The sequence below is a fragment of the Sciurus vulgaris genome (genome assembly GCF_902686455.1).
Source record: "Sciurus vulgaris genome assembly, chromosome: 16".
NCBI classification, from domain to species: Eukaryota; Metazoa; Chordata; class Mammalia; order Rodentia; family Sciuridae; genus Sciurus; species Sciurus vulgaris.
The window spans coordinates 41,597,790-41,617,535 of record NC_136477.1 but is presented as its reverse complement, the minus strand read 5'-3'; the positions used below and the strand labels follow the sequence as shown (position 1 = coordinate 41,617,535).

The following is a 19,746-nucleotide window of genomic DNA, read 5'->3' as shown; positions in this document are numbered from 1 at the left end:
TGATTCCGTTTGGGAGGATCACATGTCTCTAAAAATTTGTTGATATCTTTGACATTTTCTATTTTGTTGGAGTATAGATTTTCCAAGTAGCTTCTAATTATATTGTGTATTTCAGTGGTGTCTATCATGATATTTCCTTTTTCATCACAAATTTTAATAATTTGAGTTCTCTCCTTCATTAGTGTGGCTAAGGGTTTATCAATTTTGTTTACTTTTTCAAAGAGCCAACTTTTTGTTTTTGTCCATTTTTTAAAATTATTTCTTTTGTTTCAATTTCATTGATTTCAGCTCTGATTTTAATTATTTCCTCTCTTCTACTACTTTTGGTGTTGTTCTGTTCTTTTACTAGGATTTTGAGATGTTATATTAGGTCATTTGTTGTTGACTTTTTATTCTGTTCTTGAATGTTCTCCATGCAATGAATTTTTTTAGTACTACTTTCATAGTGTCCTAGAGATTTTGATATGTTGCATCATTGTTCTGGTTTACCTCTAAGACTTTATCTCCTCCCTGATGTCTTCTGTTATCCATGCATCATTCAATAGCTTATTATTTAGTCAACAGGTGTTGGAGTAGTTTGTTTTTTATCTTTGATTTCTAATTTCATTCCATTATGATCTGATAGAATATAGGGTAGTATCTCTGTTTTTCTGTATTTACAAAGGGCTTCTTTGTTGCATAACATATGGTCTGTTCTACAGAAGGATCTATGTGCTACTGAAAGTATATCCTCTCATTGATTGATGGAATATTCTATATATATCTGTTAAATCTAAGTTATTGACTGTGTTATTGAGTTCTATGGTTTCTTTGTTCAGTTTTTGTTTGGATGATCTATCCAGTGGTGAGTGTGGTGTGTTAAAGCCATCCCGTATTATTTTGTTGTCATCTATTTGGTTCCTGGAATTGAGAAGGATTTGTTTGACATACATGGATGCACCATGGTTTGGAACATAAATATTTACCATCATTATGCCTTGCTCATTAATAGTTCCCTTAAGCTGTATGAAATTTTCTTCTTTATCCTTTTTTATTAGCTTTGACTTTAAATCCACTTTATCTGATATGAGTATGGCAACCCCTGCTGTTTTACTGAGTCCGTGTGCATGGTATGTTTTCTCCCATCCTTTCACTTTTAGTTTGTGGATGTCTTTTTCTATGAGATGAGTCTCTTGAAGGCAGCATGTTGTTGGGTCTTTCTTTTTAACCTAATTTGCCAGTTTATGTCTTTTAATTAATGAGTTTAGGCCCTTTACATTCAGGGTTATTATTGAGATATGATTTGTATTCCTGATCATTTTGGTTTATTTTCGGTTTTTAAGTTGGCCTGGTTTTTCCTTTAATTGGTTTTTCCTTTAGAGTAGTTCCTACCTTTGCTGACTTTCATTGTTGTTTTTCATTTCCTCCTTATGGAATATTTTGCTGAGAATGTTCTGCAGTGCTGACTTTCTATTTGTAAATTCTTTAAACTTTTGTTTATCATGGAAGGATTTTATTTTGTCATCAAATCTGAAGGTTAGTTTTGCTGGGTGTAAGATTCTTGATTGACAATCATGTTATTTCAGAGCTTGAATTATGTTGCTCCTGGTCCTTCTAGCTTTTAGGGTCTGGGCTGAGAAATCTTCTGATATCCTCATTGGTTTCCCCCTATTTATAATCTGACGCTTTTCTTGCATAGCATTTAAAACTCTATCTATATTTTGGATGTTAGGCATTTTCATTATAATGTGCCTTGGTGTGGATCTGTTATAATTTTATACATTTGGTGTTTTATAAGCCTCTTATATTTGATTTTCCATTTCATTCTTCAGGTTTGGGCAATTTTCTGATGTTATTTCATTGAATAGGTTTTTCACTCCTTTGGTTTGTATCTCTGTGCCTTCCTCAATCCCAGTAATTCTTAAATTTGTTCTTTTCATGATAACCCATAGTTCTTGGAGATTCCATTCATGATTTCTTACCATATTGTCTGTTTGGTCAAATTTATTTTCAAGATTAAATATTTTGTCTTCATTGTCTAAGGTTCTGTCTTCCAAATGATATAGTCTGTGATGCTTTCTATTGAGTTTTTAATTTGGTTTATTATTTCCTTCATTTCAAGGTTTTTTTTTTTTTTTAGAGAATCTCTATCTCTTTATCGAAATGATCTTTTGCTTCCTGCATTTGCTGTTTTAACTGTTTATTGGCGTGATCATTCATTGCCTGCATTTGCTCTCTTATATCATCATTTGCTTCATGGATCATTTTAATTATGACATTTATTCTACCATGCTATCACTGGATTCTATTGATAGAGAATCTCGGTTTATTTAGGACACTTTCTTCCCTTGTTTTTCCATGTTGTTCATGTATGTTCCCCTCTAGCAGTGTGGATCTGAGGTATTGCAGTTTCTTCCCTATAGGCTTATAGTAACCCTGCAAGTTTCCAGTACCTCTCCTGAAAATGAGCTTCCAGTCTCCAGTATGCATCTCAGGATGCCCCACGTAAACATGGCAGCTTCCACTTGGGGGATAATCAAAGATGGCTGCACCCACTTCCAAATGAGTTGGTAGATTTGTTCACGTAGGCAGCAGGTGCCAAGTCATGGGTGTGGTTGAGCCAGGGTCCTTATGCTTTGCATTTCAATAGTATCCATCACAATATTTGCTTTTTCATCACAGATTTTAGTAATCTGAGTTTTCTCTCTCCTTCTCTTCATTAGTGTGGCTAAGTGTTTATCAACTTTATTTTTTCAAAGAACCAACTTTTTTGTTTTCTCAATTTTTTTCAACTTTTTTTTTGTTTCAATTTCATTGATTTCAGTTCTAATTTTAATTATTTCCTGTCTTCTACTACTTTTGGTATTGATCTGTTGTTCTTCTTTTTCTAGGGCTTTGAGATGTAATGTGAGGTCATTTAGTTGTTGACTTTTTATTCTTCTATTGAATGAGATCAAAGCAATGAACTTTCCTCTTACTACTGCTTTCATAATGTTCCAGAGATTTTTGACATGTTATATCAGTTTTCTCATTACCTCTAAGAGTTTTTTTTTAACCTCCTCACTAATGTCTTCTGCTATCCATGAGTCATTCAATCACATATTGTTTAGTCTCCAGGTGTTGGAGTAGTTTCTGTTTTCATTTAATCATTGATTTCTAATTTCATTTCATTATTATCTAGTAATGGAATGCAAGGTAGAATCTCTATTTTTTTTTTTGTATTTGCTAAGAGTTGCTTCATGGTATAATATATGGTCTATTTTAGAGAAGGATCCATGTGCTGCTGAGAAAAAAGTGTCTTTGCTTGTTGATGAATGGCATATTCTATAAATGTCTGTTAAGTCTAAATTACTGATTGTGTTACTGAGTTCTATGGTTTCTTTGTTCAGTTTTTGTTTGGAAGCTCTATGCAGTGGTAGGAGATGTGTGTTAATTTTTAAAAAGTATATGCACAATTATTCTTTAAAATGCTCCAGTCTTGATGTTAGGATACCAGGAAAATCAAGTTAACTTTTAAATTACTTATTTTTAACAATTCCCTAAGACAAGCTTAAAATGATGACAATGAAAAATATATAACTGAAAGAAAACTAGTAGTTGCATTAACGAATAAAATGTGTGCAAATACTCTTTATCAGAATCTGGCATAAGATTTCTAAAGGTATTAGGGTATGTTTATTCTCTTGTTGTGGTATAACATGTAACTGAAAACTAAGGCTACCTAATAGTAGAGTACTCATGAAGGATTCTTCTAAGTGCTCAATTTAAGAACTAAACTTATAAAATGATAACAGGCAAGAAAATGTTGCTATGTTCATAAAATTAATTTTATGAACAGTTTCGAATTATTTGTAAATGCAAATCACAAATCAAATCCTTTACATGAGGAGGGAAAAAAACCAGAGACTGCAACCTGATGCTTTAGGATGCACCTTCAAAATCTATTACAGGCTGAAGTGCCTCCTTTTTAAGTTTTAGAGAGTATATGATTTTTCCTGTTTGGCAAAGGACATTTTATTCCTGTACCATAAAGGAGCTTATTTAATGTTTGATACCCTTTAAATTACTATATTTTTTTTTATAAGTTGTAATTTTCAGGTACATCTGTTTGGAAAATATTTTGTTCACAGTGAGAGATTGGGGGATACTCTAGAACCTTCTAACTATTTCCCCAGTGCTGCATTTGCTATATACTTCAATGATAAATGAAGTTTTTTTGTTGTAATAACTAGGAAAGAAATGATCTCTTCTACTGGGCTTAGGGTTGGGGAAATAGAAGCCTAGAGCTGCTGGCTTCAATGCAGAAGAAAGTAGACTTGAGGGAATGGGATTTAGGAACAATGTTTCTTGCAGCTGATACTCAGAAAATATTTCATTTCTATGATAATTGTTCTATGATTCTTTACAATAAAAATGTAGTTTGATTATGGCTTATTGTTAGTGTCTAATACTACATTAAGAATTTCATAAATAGAATTCCAATTGTATCATATTTTTACAACACCTCAAATGTAGAACCATATAATTCAAGGAAACTACCAAATTAAAATTTGTGCTTTTGAAACTTCTCTTTAGCCATGTGTAATGAGTGCTCAAATACAGCTGCTAAATACAAATTTACCAGAATTGACAAAAGAGTGTAGAAGCAGTGAGAAGTCTCAACCCTTTAGTAGAATCCATTTTAGCAAGTTATGTGACTTTAACTCCATCAAACCACCATTTTTAAACACTAAACTGTGTGTGTATACGGACAGAACCACCTACTCGAGACCACCCAACTTCCTCTACTGAAGTATACAACATACTTTTAAACCTGTGAAACTGCTGAATTTAGAGCTGACCACTATTTAAACATAAGTTTTTCAGAATCCCACTTGGTTTTAGCTGTATAGCTTACCCATCAAGAATCTCTGTATCTAAGTAAACAATGAGAACTAAGTACAACTTCAAGAGATGTCCCTTTGAAAAGAAATAGGTTTACCGGGTAAAGCAGTAACAAGAACTCTACTAAACAGTTTTGCAAATAAGATCTCCATGATGGTAGTTATGTACATGGCGTCTGAGCGTCTGATTGATCTGTCTCATCTTTTATAGAGTTCATCATTACTATTTGCCTCCCTCCAAAGGCATGTCATAAATGGGAAGTGACCATAGAATTTTAGGAATTTATGGCTACTCTCTGAGCTCTCCAAATTTTAGTAGTGTAAGCTGCTTCCTAAAGGAAGATGGATAGAAGTTTTAACTCAAGGAGATACCAAAGTCCAGAAAGTCCCAATTTGCTTGATACTCTCTACCCTTTTGCTTTGCTAGGATGATTAGAAATGCAATGCAAAATTTCATGTCCTGCACAAACATGTCTGAATCGGAAACCACATTATAAATCCCCAGATGATGTGCATGCATGTCAAGATGAGAGGATGATCCTGACCTATTTCTTTGGGGATATGCGAAACCCTAAAGGTCTGTATCTATATATATGTTCATTTCCCAACTCTGATTTTTCTTCCAGCTGATTATAGTATTTAATAAAGATGATGCAATTTTAGCTAACACTTATTTTGAGGGTTAAGTAGGCACGTGCATTAAATATATTAAAGTCTCTAATCTTAAAATTATTGCTGAGATGGCATTTATTACTAGGGTAGTAATTCTTAAACTTGAACTCAAATGTAGTCACTCTTAGGACACAGATTGTTTAGCACATACCCAGAGCTCTTGATTCAATAAATTTGGGGTTGGCCCCATGTACTCTTTACCAAAAACTAAGGTGATGCTAATTAGAATTACCAATATCGAAACCCCCAATACAAATGTCTGTCAACTCAACTACAAGGGTCTTCATCTCTGTATCTGGTTAGTTCTAGGGATTCTATTCCTGAAGTTCTGGTGCTAGAACTAAAGTTGGAACCAGAATATTGGTTGGCTAACCTGATCCTAAACTTACTCATGCTGATGAACCCACTCTTAGTTGCTGCCATATTACTGAACCAACCCAGGTGAGAAGGTGTGTTTTCCTTGTCTCCCACTATGCCAAGTACCAGAGCAGAACAGAGTTTTCTCAACTCAAGTACACAGGACTTTAACACTTAGGGAGCTAGAGCAATGTTTGAACTCTCCTTTCTACCAAACGGAAAGTAAGGAAAGCCAGCAGGTGCAACCCAAACTTTCTTCATCTGATCATGGCATTTTGCAGAAGCCCCCTAGACAAAATAGAATTGTCTTGGAGTTCTAAATGAGATCTGAGACAAAAAACTTCTTCATGGTTTGATGTTGTGGTAAAACATTTTAATGTATTATGCTTTCCTGGGACTTAATGTGTCACTTCAAGCCTTCTCCTTTGCCCACCTCAACTTTTAACACTTCTCCAAAATCATATATAATAAGCAAATTTCTGGTACTGTTCATAATAGTAAATAATTCAAGAACATTTCAAATTATTTCATCATGCTTTAACTTTTTAAAATTTATTTTAATTAAAAATCATAAATTTACATAGGGCAATGTTGTTTGATTCATTCTGTTATTTTTTTCCCCTTTCCCCCCACCCCTCCCACCCCTCTTTTCCCTCTATACAGTCCTTCCTTCCTCCATTCTTACCACCCTCCTTATCCCTAACCCTAAACCTAACCCTAACCCTAACGCTAACCCCTCCTACACCCCCTCATATGTCCTCATCCGCTTATCAGCGAGATCATTCGTCCTTTAGTTTTTTGAGATTGGCTTATCTCACTTAGCATGATATCCTCCAATTTCATCCATTTGCCTGCAAATGCCATAATTTTATCATTCTTCATGGTGGAGTAATATTCCATTGTATATATATGCCACAGTTTCTTTATCCATTCATCAACTGAAGGGCATCTAGGTTGGTTCCACAATCTGGCTATAGTGAATTGAGCAGCTATGAACATTGATGTGGCTGTATCTCTGTAGTATGTTGATTTTAAGTCCTTTGTGCTTTAACTTTTAAAAATCTTCAAGTGTTGCTTTCTAACAAAACTCGATAGGACAGAATTTTCATTTTCCACTGATACAAAAGAAGTATGCCGTTTGAGCTACATCATTTGATAATAATTTGACCTCAAAAGAGTCATGTTAGTTGAAAATTCATGATAACTGAATCTCAAGAAGAACGATGGTTTGATGGTTTTGGATTTTTTGTTTGTTTGGTTGGTTGGCGGGACTAAATCCAGGAACGCTTAACCACTGAGCCATGTCTCCAGCCTTATTTAATTTTTAATTTTATTTATTTATTTATTTTTGATATGGGGTCTAAGTTGCTAAGGCTGGGTGGTTAAGTTTCTATTTAAATCAATATAAGTAGTCATTAAAGAGTGTAAGATAGAAAAAGCATTTTTAAAGCATCATCGAGTAAGTCCATCTCTTTCTATGATGAATAATGACAACATTATTGATATTGTGGGGAAAATATTTCAAGATCAGGCAAATGAGATGTGAGGTCTCCACATATTTTTACCCACTTTAGAAATAAAAATTAAAATAATTTTCATGCTAGTGAGCATATTTTCTGCTATTAAGATTTTTCTGGAACCGAAGAGTTATCTTAAGGAAATCATATTTAGAAAAGCAAGGGAAATATTTTATGGGAATGGAAATAAAAATCTGACAGCATGAATTATACACATGAAGACAATGGTTTAAGTGATATAGGTAAATTAAGTCTGATTAATAAATGAAATATGACTGACAGGATTATAATCACAATTTACAATATATTGAACACCTGTAAAATGGGTCAGGTTTTTTGGCATTCTTCTAATTTACTGTTCCAAACTTAGGAACTCCAGAGTACACAATTTCAATAATAAAGAGAAAAATTTTCCTACTTCAAAAAACCTGATTTTTCTGTATTAAAGAATTAAACATTAAAATTAGAAAATATAAGTCTAATAGTTAAATCTCTTATGTTTTGATAGAAAACAATAAGTAACAGCAGTTCTTCATTTTTGTTGAAATAAAATATACTTTGTTGCTAATATTTTTCATTTAGCACCTGTCTTACATCCAGTAATGAATGAATTACAATGAAAGATGGCAATATTCAAAAACAGTACTGACATATCCCAGCATAAAGATCAATTTATCATGTACAGGCTTTGAGTTTTGACAGATGAATGACACGAACAGGAAAATATTGGAAAACCCTGTCCTAGCAACAATCCCACGTACCAAGATATCCCACAGGTAGCAACTCCAGTACGTATGTGAGTGGATAGGAACTGAGTTAAACATCGCACAGAATACCAGGCAATGAGGTATTTTTTGATAATTATACCATAAGCACTTGATGAGTTTAAAAATATAAATGTATCTCTGGAAAACAAGTCATTACCATATGAAGACATCCTCAACAGGTAGAATGAGTAAAGAAACAAGAAAATCACAAAACAAGACTGAAGAAATTAGTGTGGGATAAACCACCCTACAACCTAGACACTCTTTCATAATGATGTTCTGACACTTGATGTTCAGAATGTCATGAAAAATCAGATGTGATAGGGAACATAACCCTCCTGTCCCTGCACAGACAGATCATCTACTCCCGAGACTGTCCACCATGCTCGGGTCCTTGTTCACAATCACCACACTTGGATTTAGAGGGCAGCTACATGGCTTTATGACAGGTGGTTTAATGCAAGTCCCTAAAGCTTAGCTGAAAATATAACAAGAAGAAAACACTTTGATTAGTCTCTTGAGCTGGTAATTAGTCTTTCCCCAGTACATATCAGAACTCAAATAGATGGTTGAGGTGTGTATATTGGGTCATTTCTCGTTCTCCTTCTTTTCCCCTAATTGATTTTCTGTTCTTCCTAACTAAACATCACTAGAGAATCCCATTATAAGGAACATGGAATGTATATCCAGGGAACTTAAACTTTTAAAAAATAACCCAGGATGATTCTGAATCAGGCAACTAAGCCAACGTTTCAAACTCTCAAAATTTAATTTTGCTTTTCCTATTTCACTGAAACAATTTCTCAGAGGTAACTGTCATACAACAGATTTTATAGTTCTAGAAGAGGCTGTCTTTCTTGACCTGTCTGGAAAAAAGTACACAGGACCTATTTGTCAATCTCTTCTTTTTCTGACTTTTTCCATCCTTTGGCGTCTCAGCCCTGGAGTAAGTCCAGGGGTTCTCTAGGACTGAGAGGTGAAGCAACATCATGAGCATCAATGATGACTCTGGAGCCAAATGGCCAGGACTCAGAGTCTGACTCTATCTCTCTTTAGCTAGGGAACGTAGAGCAAATTACTGTACCTCTGAGTTTACTGGTCTATAGAATAGATGTTAAAATTATACCTATTTTATAAAAAATAATTACTTAACTAAATCAAATTACAAAGTAAAGTCACAACAAACATCACTTATCATTTATATTTCTGACGCCATCATTCCCTGAAGAGATCCTTTCTCTTGTTCCTACAAGGCAAGAATTAAACTTTAAGGACCTCTCCCCTTCTCTTTTTACTTTTGGCTATTTTATAATTCCCTCAGTTTTCAATCTTCTGCCAGCAAGGATGAGACCCGGGCCACAATTCCTATTGCATACAGTAAGTACTGAATGTGCACAAAGGAAAGTAAATTTATTAATTTTGTTTTTATTCCCCATTTGAAGCCACAGCCTTTTAACGTTTCCCTCATTGATCAGTTCACATGTTCCCTGTGTTTCAGTACAGCTCTTGAGTTACTGAAATAAAACTTTCAAATAAAATCACATTTTCTCATTATGGAACTGACATTATATACATGCATTCACTTCTCAGGGCCAGCAAACTCTAAGTAATGTGCATGTCTTGTTCATGACTTTAATTTTAATACTCCCTCTGACATAAGCAGTTATAAACATGTAGTGCATATGCAGTCTACCCTTGTCTGTCTGCTATGTGGAGAATGTCAACATCAGCCTGGGAAGAGAGCTAGTACCCATGGCGGTGCCCCAAGAAGGACTCACGAATCCTACAGCAAGAGTCAGCAAGCAAAATCACATTGCTGAAGATTCCATAGGTGAGAAAGAAGATGGAATCGCAGCATTATAAAGTCAAAAAATAAACATTTATGGTAGGCCTGTTTCCTCTATTCTGTTTTATCCTTGACCCCAGCAGGACATGTTCTTTCAGAATTTACTGGCTCAGAGTCCCCAGATTCATTAGCTCCTGACTCACCCCTATTAGGGTAGGCAAGTGAGGTTTGTCCCAGGTTCTAACTGCAAAGCAGGGTATGTTAAATTCGCCTCCATCTTTCTCAAACAATGAACACCATTGTTAAGGTTACTGTAATCTGAGGGCTTTCGTCGATTTTGTTGGAAATCTAGGTTATAATAAGGTCCTTTGATTCCATCTCCGTGCTTTCCTAACTTGCATGTACATTCAGAGTTTCACCTCGTTTCCATTATACCTTCCAGAAAGTTGTCATCATTTGACTCTTCCCAAGTGGACAGTGTTGCTGTGGATGTATGTCTTTTATTTGCAGAATTATCATCATACTGCGGCAATTTTGTAAGCAGAAAAAGAAAACACATGTGTCTAGGTTACTATTTTAAAAAATTACTGTCTGATCTCTCTTTTGAAGACTAATTTTAAAAAAACTGTACTTAGTGAATTGAATCTGTGGTGCCATCTTAAACACACACACTCACCCCAGTGCTTAACATTTTTGAGGAACATAAAAAAAAAAAAAAAAAAAAAAAAAAAGACAACTAAGAGGAAGCATGACAAGATGGCATGGAGTTGCAGAAACTGGAAGCTCGTTTAAAGAGGCACGGGCTCTATACCCAACATAATTTTTTCAGGGCATAAATCATGAAAGGGAAATTCAATACATGAAAGGATCCCACCTCTATTACTGCTAGCTCTGTTACCTATGAAAAATAACTTTGAGATGAAACGTACAGAGAATAAGAGTATAAAAGGTGATACTTTCAAACCCAGAATAATGGAAAATGGATTATTTTCCTAAGAGTGGTGATTGAGAAACACTAGGATTGGAAGATGTTGCTCTAAGATGTGGTCAGTGCTTGAAAGAGACCAATGGTGAAGGAGGAAGTGGTAATTCTGCTTGTGCTACATAAATTTCAAGTTCGACATCCCATACCCTCAGTTTATCCTACTACTACCTTAAGTTCCAAATTCCTAAAGTTCTTTAAACTTCCTTAAGCACACCACTCCCACACGTACACACAGAAACACAAAAATCTTTGCTATCCCAAATAAATTCAATTCTCAAACTAAATGGCATGCATTTATCCTACTGTTTTTCTCTTAAGGCTTCCCTTAATGTTCACATCATCTAACTTTACATGAACAATGGTCATGAAGATCCAGAGTACACCTAATGTTGGGCACAGAGGTCTACTAGATGGTCAGCAGCCAGATGAAGTAACAGTTTCTGAATGCAAAACCCTCCCACTGTCCTAGTAAAAGGGAACAGATGGGATAAACAATTCCCTGTGTTGAAAATTCAACAAATTCAATGAAATGCATAGTAAGTCCACATGAAGCAAGTAGTCATTAACTGGAACCTCATCCCTCTTGAAACAATCATAATGTTTTATCTTCAAGGAAAAAATAAAAATCAGCAACTAAAGTTCAAAACTTAAAAAATTTGAACACAATGAAATTGGCATCCATCATTTTGTTCATCTTTATTTTTTAATGAAAAAAAATTTAGTTCACCCAATGAAAACAAAATGTGTTACTGCATAATTTTGGGTAATTTACCAGCAGTTCTTCAATGCCTCTCCCTGGCTAAACTTTCTAGAGGATATGGTTGGTAGAACAATGTATGAGCAAATGGATAGCCCTTACTGTCATACTGCAATACATCAAATACTAATACTGATGAGGATCCATTAAGAATGCAGTTGTCATTACTGAATAAAATTGCCCCAAAAGAGGTCACTATGAATCCACAAATGTGATGACAATTTCTAATTTGACTACTGACAGTCTATAAAAGAACAAACATTCTTTGAAGGTAAAAAGTTGAGAGACATTTTTATGTCAATGATGAATTTATACTACAAAATGGAAGCCTGAAATAGTAGAAAATTCTACAAAGCCATTTTGTTTTCATTAAGAATCTCTGTTGCGGGCTGTGGAGATAGCTCAGTCGATAGAGTGCTTGCCTTGCAAGCACAAGGCCCTGGGTTTGATCCCCAGCACTGCAAAAGAACAAAACAAAAAGAATCTCTGTTGCAAAAAGAAGAAAAACATATAAATTGAAAATCTCCCGACACTTTAAAGATCAACGGGGGTAATCAATAGAAAGATAAAAAGAAAAGAGATCAGTGAGAACTAGAAACTAAAATTTTATTTAGCTTTTCTGCTAAATGAAAGAAAATTTAATGCTAAAAGGTAGATAAAGGTAGCAATACTCTAGATTTATGTGCTACAAAACAATGAGCATCGCAAAGACTCTAGAATACTGGAAGATAAAATTGAATTATTTGATGGCAGTTTCAGCCCAATAAAAATAGAAAACTAGGCTTAATAAAACAACTCAAATATGACAAAGATAGTGGGAATAAAATAAAACTGCCATGACAGGTCAACTTGTTACTCAATACTTCAACAAGCATTAGCACAGCTTAAACACAGTGGGCACATGAAGTTGAGTTAAATTTGTCAGTCACGGAGATTTTAAACTTCCTAAAAATTGTACCCTTTGTGGTATGTACTTCAATATGTTCTTATAAGTAAGAATCATTTTGTTCTCATCTTCAAATTTTAGATAAAATTCCTTACAATATTGTAATACTTCATTTTATGCTTGGTTATAAAGTTTTTCCATTATAAAGTGTGTCACAGAAAACAATTTAAAAATGTGAGTAAAATATTGACATCTAGTCAGAAATGATATTGTCCTATGATAATTATAAAATGTGAATCATAAAAGGTATTCATATGCAAATGGCATTGAATCATAATACATGTAGAATTATACATATGCTACTTACTCATATTTATTTGTATACCTGTTGAACTCTGACAAAAATGTTACAACTAGTTAACCTTTCAGAACTGTTGGTGATTTTTAATTCAATTCTGGACATTTGTGTGAAGCCTAGGTTAGACTCTATGTATTATTTTTATTGTCAGAAAAAAATAAGCATTATTTGTGAAACTCATTGGCATCAAAAGCCTTTTCCCAAAAAGAAACTTAGCAGGCCATCTGTGTTGTCATTTCTTAGATCTATAGTCACCATGAGAGGGAGACACATGAATCTCCAGAATATCATCAAGTTTACCTGTTTAAACAACTTTCAATTACAGAATTCCCTTCTGCTACTTTATCTCACTGCACTTCGGAAAGGTGTGCTCACTTATCAAGGTGCACGTATGAAATGATTGAAAATATAGTGATTAACTGCAAAAGACCTGTTTATACAAAATATTTTAGCAGTTGATTTATTGATGAAACTTTAAAGGCAACATTGGCTTTTTGTAATAATGGAAGTTAAATGAGTTTTTAAAAATTAAAAACTCATAAAAATTTGTGATTTTATAAACACAAAAATAACAAAAGTTATACACCCAAATCCATGGTATAATTCTGTTGATGATGAAATACAAGTCCAGCAAGGAGGTATATTATGTAGACATGCATAGTTTTAGGGCCAAGAAGCATACTGGCAAATCTTTGACTCTATTGGACCTTTGGCTATGTAATTTGTAAAACTGAGGTAGTAACACCTACTTTGCACAATCACTGATTAGGATTCAAGTGGTGATATTTGTAAGGTACGCAGAACAACTGATATTAGTTCCCTTTTCATTCCTTTTGCACTGGTAACTCACAAATCACAAGCGTCAGACAGAAAATAAGCACAGAGAACCAGTATCCAATTTTGTTGCTTTTGTACCATGAAACATATTGTGGCTGTTACTTATTAGGACTTGAAATGCATTTGGCAGTGTCTCAGATGGACTGCTGACAAAGAGAGGTTAGGATGATTCTGTGTACAACTGGAGGCATGGAGTTCTACATCTGCAAAGCAGGACTTAGCAGAGGGTGGGGTTGAACCCTGAGAGAACTGCGAAAGAGATCTCAGCCACTCAGAAGAGGGAGTGGCCAGAGATGCCCAGTCACTTTTGAAGGGAGGGACTAGATCTTTGTACTCCAGCATTGCCCAATCTCAGGATGCAGCCTGCCCTAAGAGAGGGTGTGGCTTGGAAGAAGGAATGCCCATCAGCTGAGGTCAATGCTTGAGATGGGGATGGCAGACAACTTTCACCACTGAGTAGGAGGGAGGCTGGTGTCTCAGAAGGTAGTCTTAGGTGAACATGTGTTTGACATAACTTTATTTTAGCAACAAGTACATCAGCCAGAAAGTGAAGTCTTAGCTGTGAGAACGATAGCCTCCTAATTAATTTGTACAGGTCAGGTTATTTTTCCACTGTCATCTCCAGAAGATGGCTTCTTCTAATAAATGTGATGACATATGAAAAGCCATATTTTCTCAGATACAGAAGTCATATTTTAGAAATGGCAATGCCCTCTAATACTTGTTTTTTATTTTGTACTAGGTAGTAAGGTATGCCTCAAGGCATATAATTACAGAACGAACTAACTATAATCATCTAAGATACAAATCACATAATTTTCTCATTTATAAAATTCTGAGTTAATACTAAAAATCACTTGCATGTCAATTTATTTTATTTGTACTCTTGCAAACAAACAGATATGTATATGGTTGGATGACTTCAGGTAATAATATCCAGTATTCGAAATCTACTTTGAGATAGGAATTTTCCCACGATGGAAGAATTCCAGTGACCGTATCTGTACGTGTGCATGTTCAAGGAGAAGAATAAAACAACTCCCATATTTTTCTCTAAATAACCTAAACATATGATGCTTAAAGAATGTCAAGGATCCAATATTAGTGTGAATCCCATGTTAGTGTCTTCTCTGCATATGTGAAGGACTATATAATAGGCATTGAAGTTTCATATTTTCCCTCCCATCAGGCCTGCAAAGGCACAGATTTATCATGGATGATGGACTGTATATAAAGTTAATAATATGCTTCTATATTAATGTAAAGTACAAACTTATTTGTGAGACTGAAGGGCTATGGTTAGTCCTATCTGTACTTAAAGGTGAGGCCCTCCTATGACACACTACAGATTTAATAAGGAGTGTTTTTCAGAAGATCTGAAAAACCGAGGAGGATAGAAGATACAGATTAGCATTTATAATGTGCCCAAAGGAAATTTTTTAGAAAAGTGAACCAACTTATGGTCTTTCTCTGGGGCAAAAATCACCTCAAGCAGACAAGAAGTCTTAACCTCTGTCGTATAATGCTTAAGTCAAAACCTTCAAGAAAGTCTGACATAATCATAGCACCTAATACGGCAGTGTTGGGAAAATAAAGGGTCAGGAGAGTTTTTATTAAAAAACAGAACAGTTCAGTGCTAAAAAGAAATGAGCTATCAAGTCATGAGAACACATGGAATAAACTTAAACACATTTTAGCAAGGGAAAGAGGCCAACCTGGAAGAGCAGCATGCTCTATGATTCCAACTATATGACATTCTGAAAAAAAAAAAAAAACAAAATGTGAGACAGTGAAAGGACTAGCAGATGCCAGTTAGGAGAGAGGGTTGAAAAGATGAAGCATAGAGGTTTCCTGGGCAATGAAAAGACATCAAACGATCTCATGATTCTAGAGAAGTGTCATGACATATTTGTCCAAAACCACAGAACAGACAACACCAAGAGTGAACCCCAGTGCAAACCCCATGGGCTTTGGGTGATTGATGTCAATGTAAGTCAATCAACTGCAACAAATGTACCACTATGGAATGCTAATCCGGGGGGAGGCTGTGTGTAGAGGAGATGGGACGTATATGGGTGTTCCTTGTACTGTATGCTTGATTTTGCTGTGAACCCAAAGCTTTCTGAAAAATAATGTACGAAAGAAGCAGGGTAGCCTGCTCTATATCAAGTCCTTGTCTGATGGTCAAGTAACAGCACAACCTCCCCTTGCAAGAAACACTGAGGTAGCAGATAAGGTACAAATGATGTGCAGGCTGACTGGAGGCAAGTAAGATAAGGAACACATCACCAAAGAGTCTAGGGAGACATCTTCATCTGTATTCCTACTGAGGGCACCTGGCAGTGTTTTAGGAACCTTTATCATCTCAAATGTTAGGGTTTGAAAAGAATTTGGTTTATCTCATATGCAAACACATCCATTCTTCTAACCTAACTTAAGAGGCTGACTAAACCTTGACATTGTGATTTCACCTCAGTTTCCACCATACATTGCAGTTCTTTTCTTAGGAGATCATGGCACTGAATGTCACTGACATTTGTGCTCTTGAACTCTTAGCAACACCCTCCTCAACATTAACAGACACATCCCAAATTAAGGCCAAGTTTAACACAACTTCTCAGATAAAATGACTGACACTGTTGGCTTCGGAATCTCTACTTTTTCATTAATCCCCAACACTTGACCCTGATTCTGTCATTCCTGGCTGTCTCAGACCCATGCTAGCCTTTAAACTATAATTTCAAGCCAAGTAATTATAACCTTACCCAAGGGCTCCCATTAATCACAGTTGTTTTTAGTGACCTATTTACCAACATATTTAATATGTTTTAATATTTTTAAAAGTACTTGGAAAAATTATCTAAATAGAAAATGTAGTGATAAATATTTTTTGAGCACTGTATTGATCAAAACATTTTGTAGAATTTTAATTTTAATTTTTACATTCTCCTAAAATAATTTCTCTCTGAACAAAGACACCGTTTCCATAGAATATTAATTTGTGGATACATTAGATGGTAGAAGTGCAGATACTGAAATGAGTAAGATAAGGTTTTGATTGCCAGTTTGAACACTTAATAGCTTTGTGACCTGCAGAACATCATTCAATCAATGTTAACCTCAATTTCCACATCTATAAAAGGAAGATAATGACAATACCTTTCTGGTTAGTTTTAAGGAAAAACTGAATATGAAAACATACATACAGTCTTTAGTTCAATACTAGCCCATAATAAGGATATTGACATGATTATTTTAAAATATTCAATTTGAAGAAAGTCATTCCAATTATTGTAGTTTGATGTTCTTTGGTCACTATAAGTTTTCCTTGGACTAGTTCTGGTTTGAGTTTATAAACCAGGCATATCTCTCTTCTGGGTTCATTCTATAATATCACATATTACTCCTCCAAAGAGATTTGTGGCAATCAAGACAGGTGAATTACAATGCCAAAGCTCAAACTACCATGACCACCAACATCAACTTAAACACAAAAAAACTTGACTCATGTGATTCAATTTAAGGTGTTTCAGCTAGAATTAATAAGAAAATATTTTTCTTAGGAAGTTCCAAGTAGAGACTGTGAAATACGTGAAATACTGATTTTTTTCAATATAGATAACTTTTTTTTTTTTTACCATGACTTAAGTACATTTTTTTTTTTTTGAGGTTCATATCACACTTGTGGAACTTAATAGTTCTCAATTACTTTCTGATGACAACTTTTGATCTTATAGATCTTTGACAAATAACATACATGGCAAGTTGAATGCCATACATTTGAAAGAGAAATTTGAAATTCTTTGCATTGTTCTTGCTCATTCTCATTCCCTCTCTCTCTCTTTGTCACACACACACACACACACACACACACACACACAGTGCAAGGCAGAAGAAATTTCAGTTTAAAACATGTTCTGTTTTTCTTCTCATATTTGATAGCCTTGAATAAATTATAAGGTTAAATATCTTTATAATGTTAAGTATAAGAATAGATTTTAAAAATTGGTTTAATTTTTAAGTCAGCAAAATATAGTTAAAATGTTTTACTTACCCAACATGAACATGACCAATTACAGTACTGCAACCCTTTCTGGTTGCTGTGCCTTACCTTTCCAGAGTCCCCTCTGCACAAGTCCATCCACCTCTCCTCACTTCTCTGTATTTCCTAAGAAGCTTGCATTTGTTTCAAAAGAGTTTTGAGCTATTTTTAAAACCTGCTTTCACATAAGCAACACCTACTTTACTCTAAAGTGAGCAAACAAACCATGAATTTTTACCAGCAAATATAAACAATCTGTCCATGCTAACTGGCCACAGTTTCTTAAACATCTTATATATATATATAATACACACACACATACACACATACACACACACACACACACATACTGTGAAAGGGTGTCCATTTTCATATCTAACAGGTGAACATCCAAAAACTATAAAAGCAACTTTTCCAAGTTATCAAAAATTTCCTGATGGTTGCAATCCTAATACAGTTAGCTGCACACAACAGACAATGCTTCTCCTCTCCCAAAGAGAAATGATATATTTTTACATATTGTGCTGATAAAGATTTTATATCATGTTTTTTTCTGGTTTAAAAAAAACAAATCTATTCTTTTATCTTCATATCTGCAGGTACATAAAAAAACTTAAGTTGGTGATATAAAATTAAGAATGGATTTTTAGAAAATCTTACCATTGTCGTTTTTCAGCATCCCATTGCTGAGTTGCTTCAATCTCTTTTGATGTGATTTGCCATTGTAGTGGATTTGTGCTTGAGCGGCTGAATTCAGCTGAATGTTACACACGTTGCACAAAGTGAAGTTGGTATGTTTCTTTTCTCTTTCTGATTTTTCTTCAAAGTCATCAGGTATTAACTCAGTCTCACTCTCCCCATCTTGTGCACATGTGAAATCTGAAGGTGTAAAGACAGTTATAAGCCAGCACAACAAAGATTTCTGCATTGCTCTGTATTAATTAAATCAGGTAGCAAATAAACATTGCTCTAGGAAAACTCAAGAATTTAAAATTTTTACTTTCTCCCATTTTAGCTGGTTGCATTCAAAGAATCCAAACAGTAGGCAGCCTTCTTCGTGGAACAAGAAGCAAACATTCCTTGTTTTTCTTCTATGCTGAACCCAGGGCTAAGTTTCTAGGTATCTAGCACCCATTAACTCATTTCATCACTGTAAAGATGGAAGAGGGTCCATGGTTTACTGGTTGAGGAAATTAGAGAAGTTAAAAAGCTTGTCTAAAATCACATAGTTAGTAAGTGGTATAGTTACAATAAGCATGCATTTTGATCTCCAAAACCCCAGTTCTCAATCACTACATTCTCTTGCAAGTATTAATGCATCAGATATTTTCCTTTTGATAGAGCTAATTAAAATTCCTTACTTTTTAAACACCTTACCGGTTAAATACAGTGACTGACATCTGGCTGGATACATTCTACACATACACACGTTATAACTCTTTCAAATCTCCAAATTCTGTATTTGAAAACTGAAATACAAAGGTACCCTGGAAGCCCAAGACAACCTCAAAGACCAGGGGGCAAAAAAGAGTGACTGATCTACAGGTTGCATTGGAAAATATTATTAGTGGATAAACATATCTTTTGTTCACCCAAAACAAAGATAAACAGGAAACTCACAATTTCAACACCTCTGGTCCTAAGATGTCAATAAAGAATTACTACAAGGCATATCTACTATTAATTTTAAAATCATTTATAATAATAATAGCTCTTTCCCAAAACTTTTCTGTGCTTCCAATGAATAGGCCTCTGCAAAGCTCTTTTGGTCTAGATATGTTTTCTGCACTCCAATTCTGTACATTTTAAGGAGTAATCTTATTTTGGAAATATTGGCAGCAGAAAGCTGTCAATGTTTTAATGTTTACTTATTAATTGCCTATAATGAGGTGGCACTCTCCCAGACCTGGAGCTAAACTG

At 34.8% G+C, this 19,746-nt stretch overlaps 1 protein-coding gene across 2 annotated transcripts in view; it reads right to left on the bottom strand.

Moving 5' to 3' along the window:
- The window catches only part of ZNF385D (zinc finger protein 385D), an 857,219-nt gene that overhangs the window by 625,259 nt on the left and 212,214 nt on the right, over positions 1 to 19,746 (bottom strand). For both annotated transcript variants that reach the window (XM_079114281.1, XM_079114282.1), the window contains exon 3: positions 18,487 to 18,705. In XM_079114281.1, the coding sequence (XP_078970407.1) occupies positions 18,487 to 18,705 (219 nt within the window). The remainder of the gene's footprint in view (positions 1 to 18,486; positions 18,706 to 19,746) is intronic.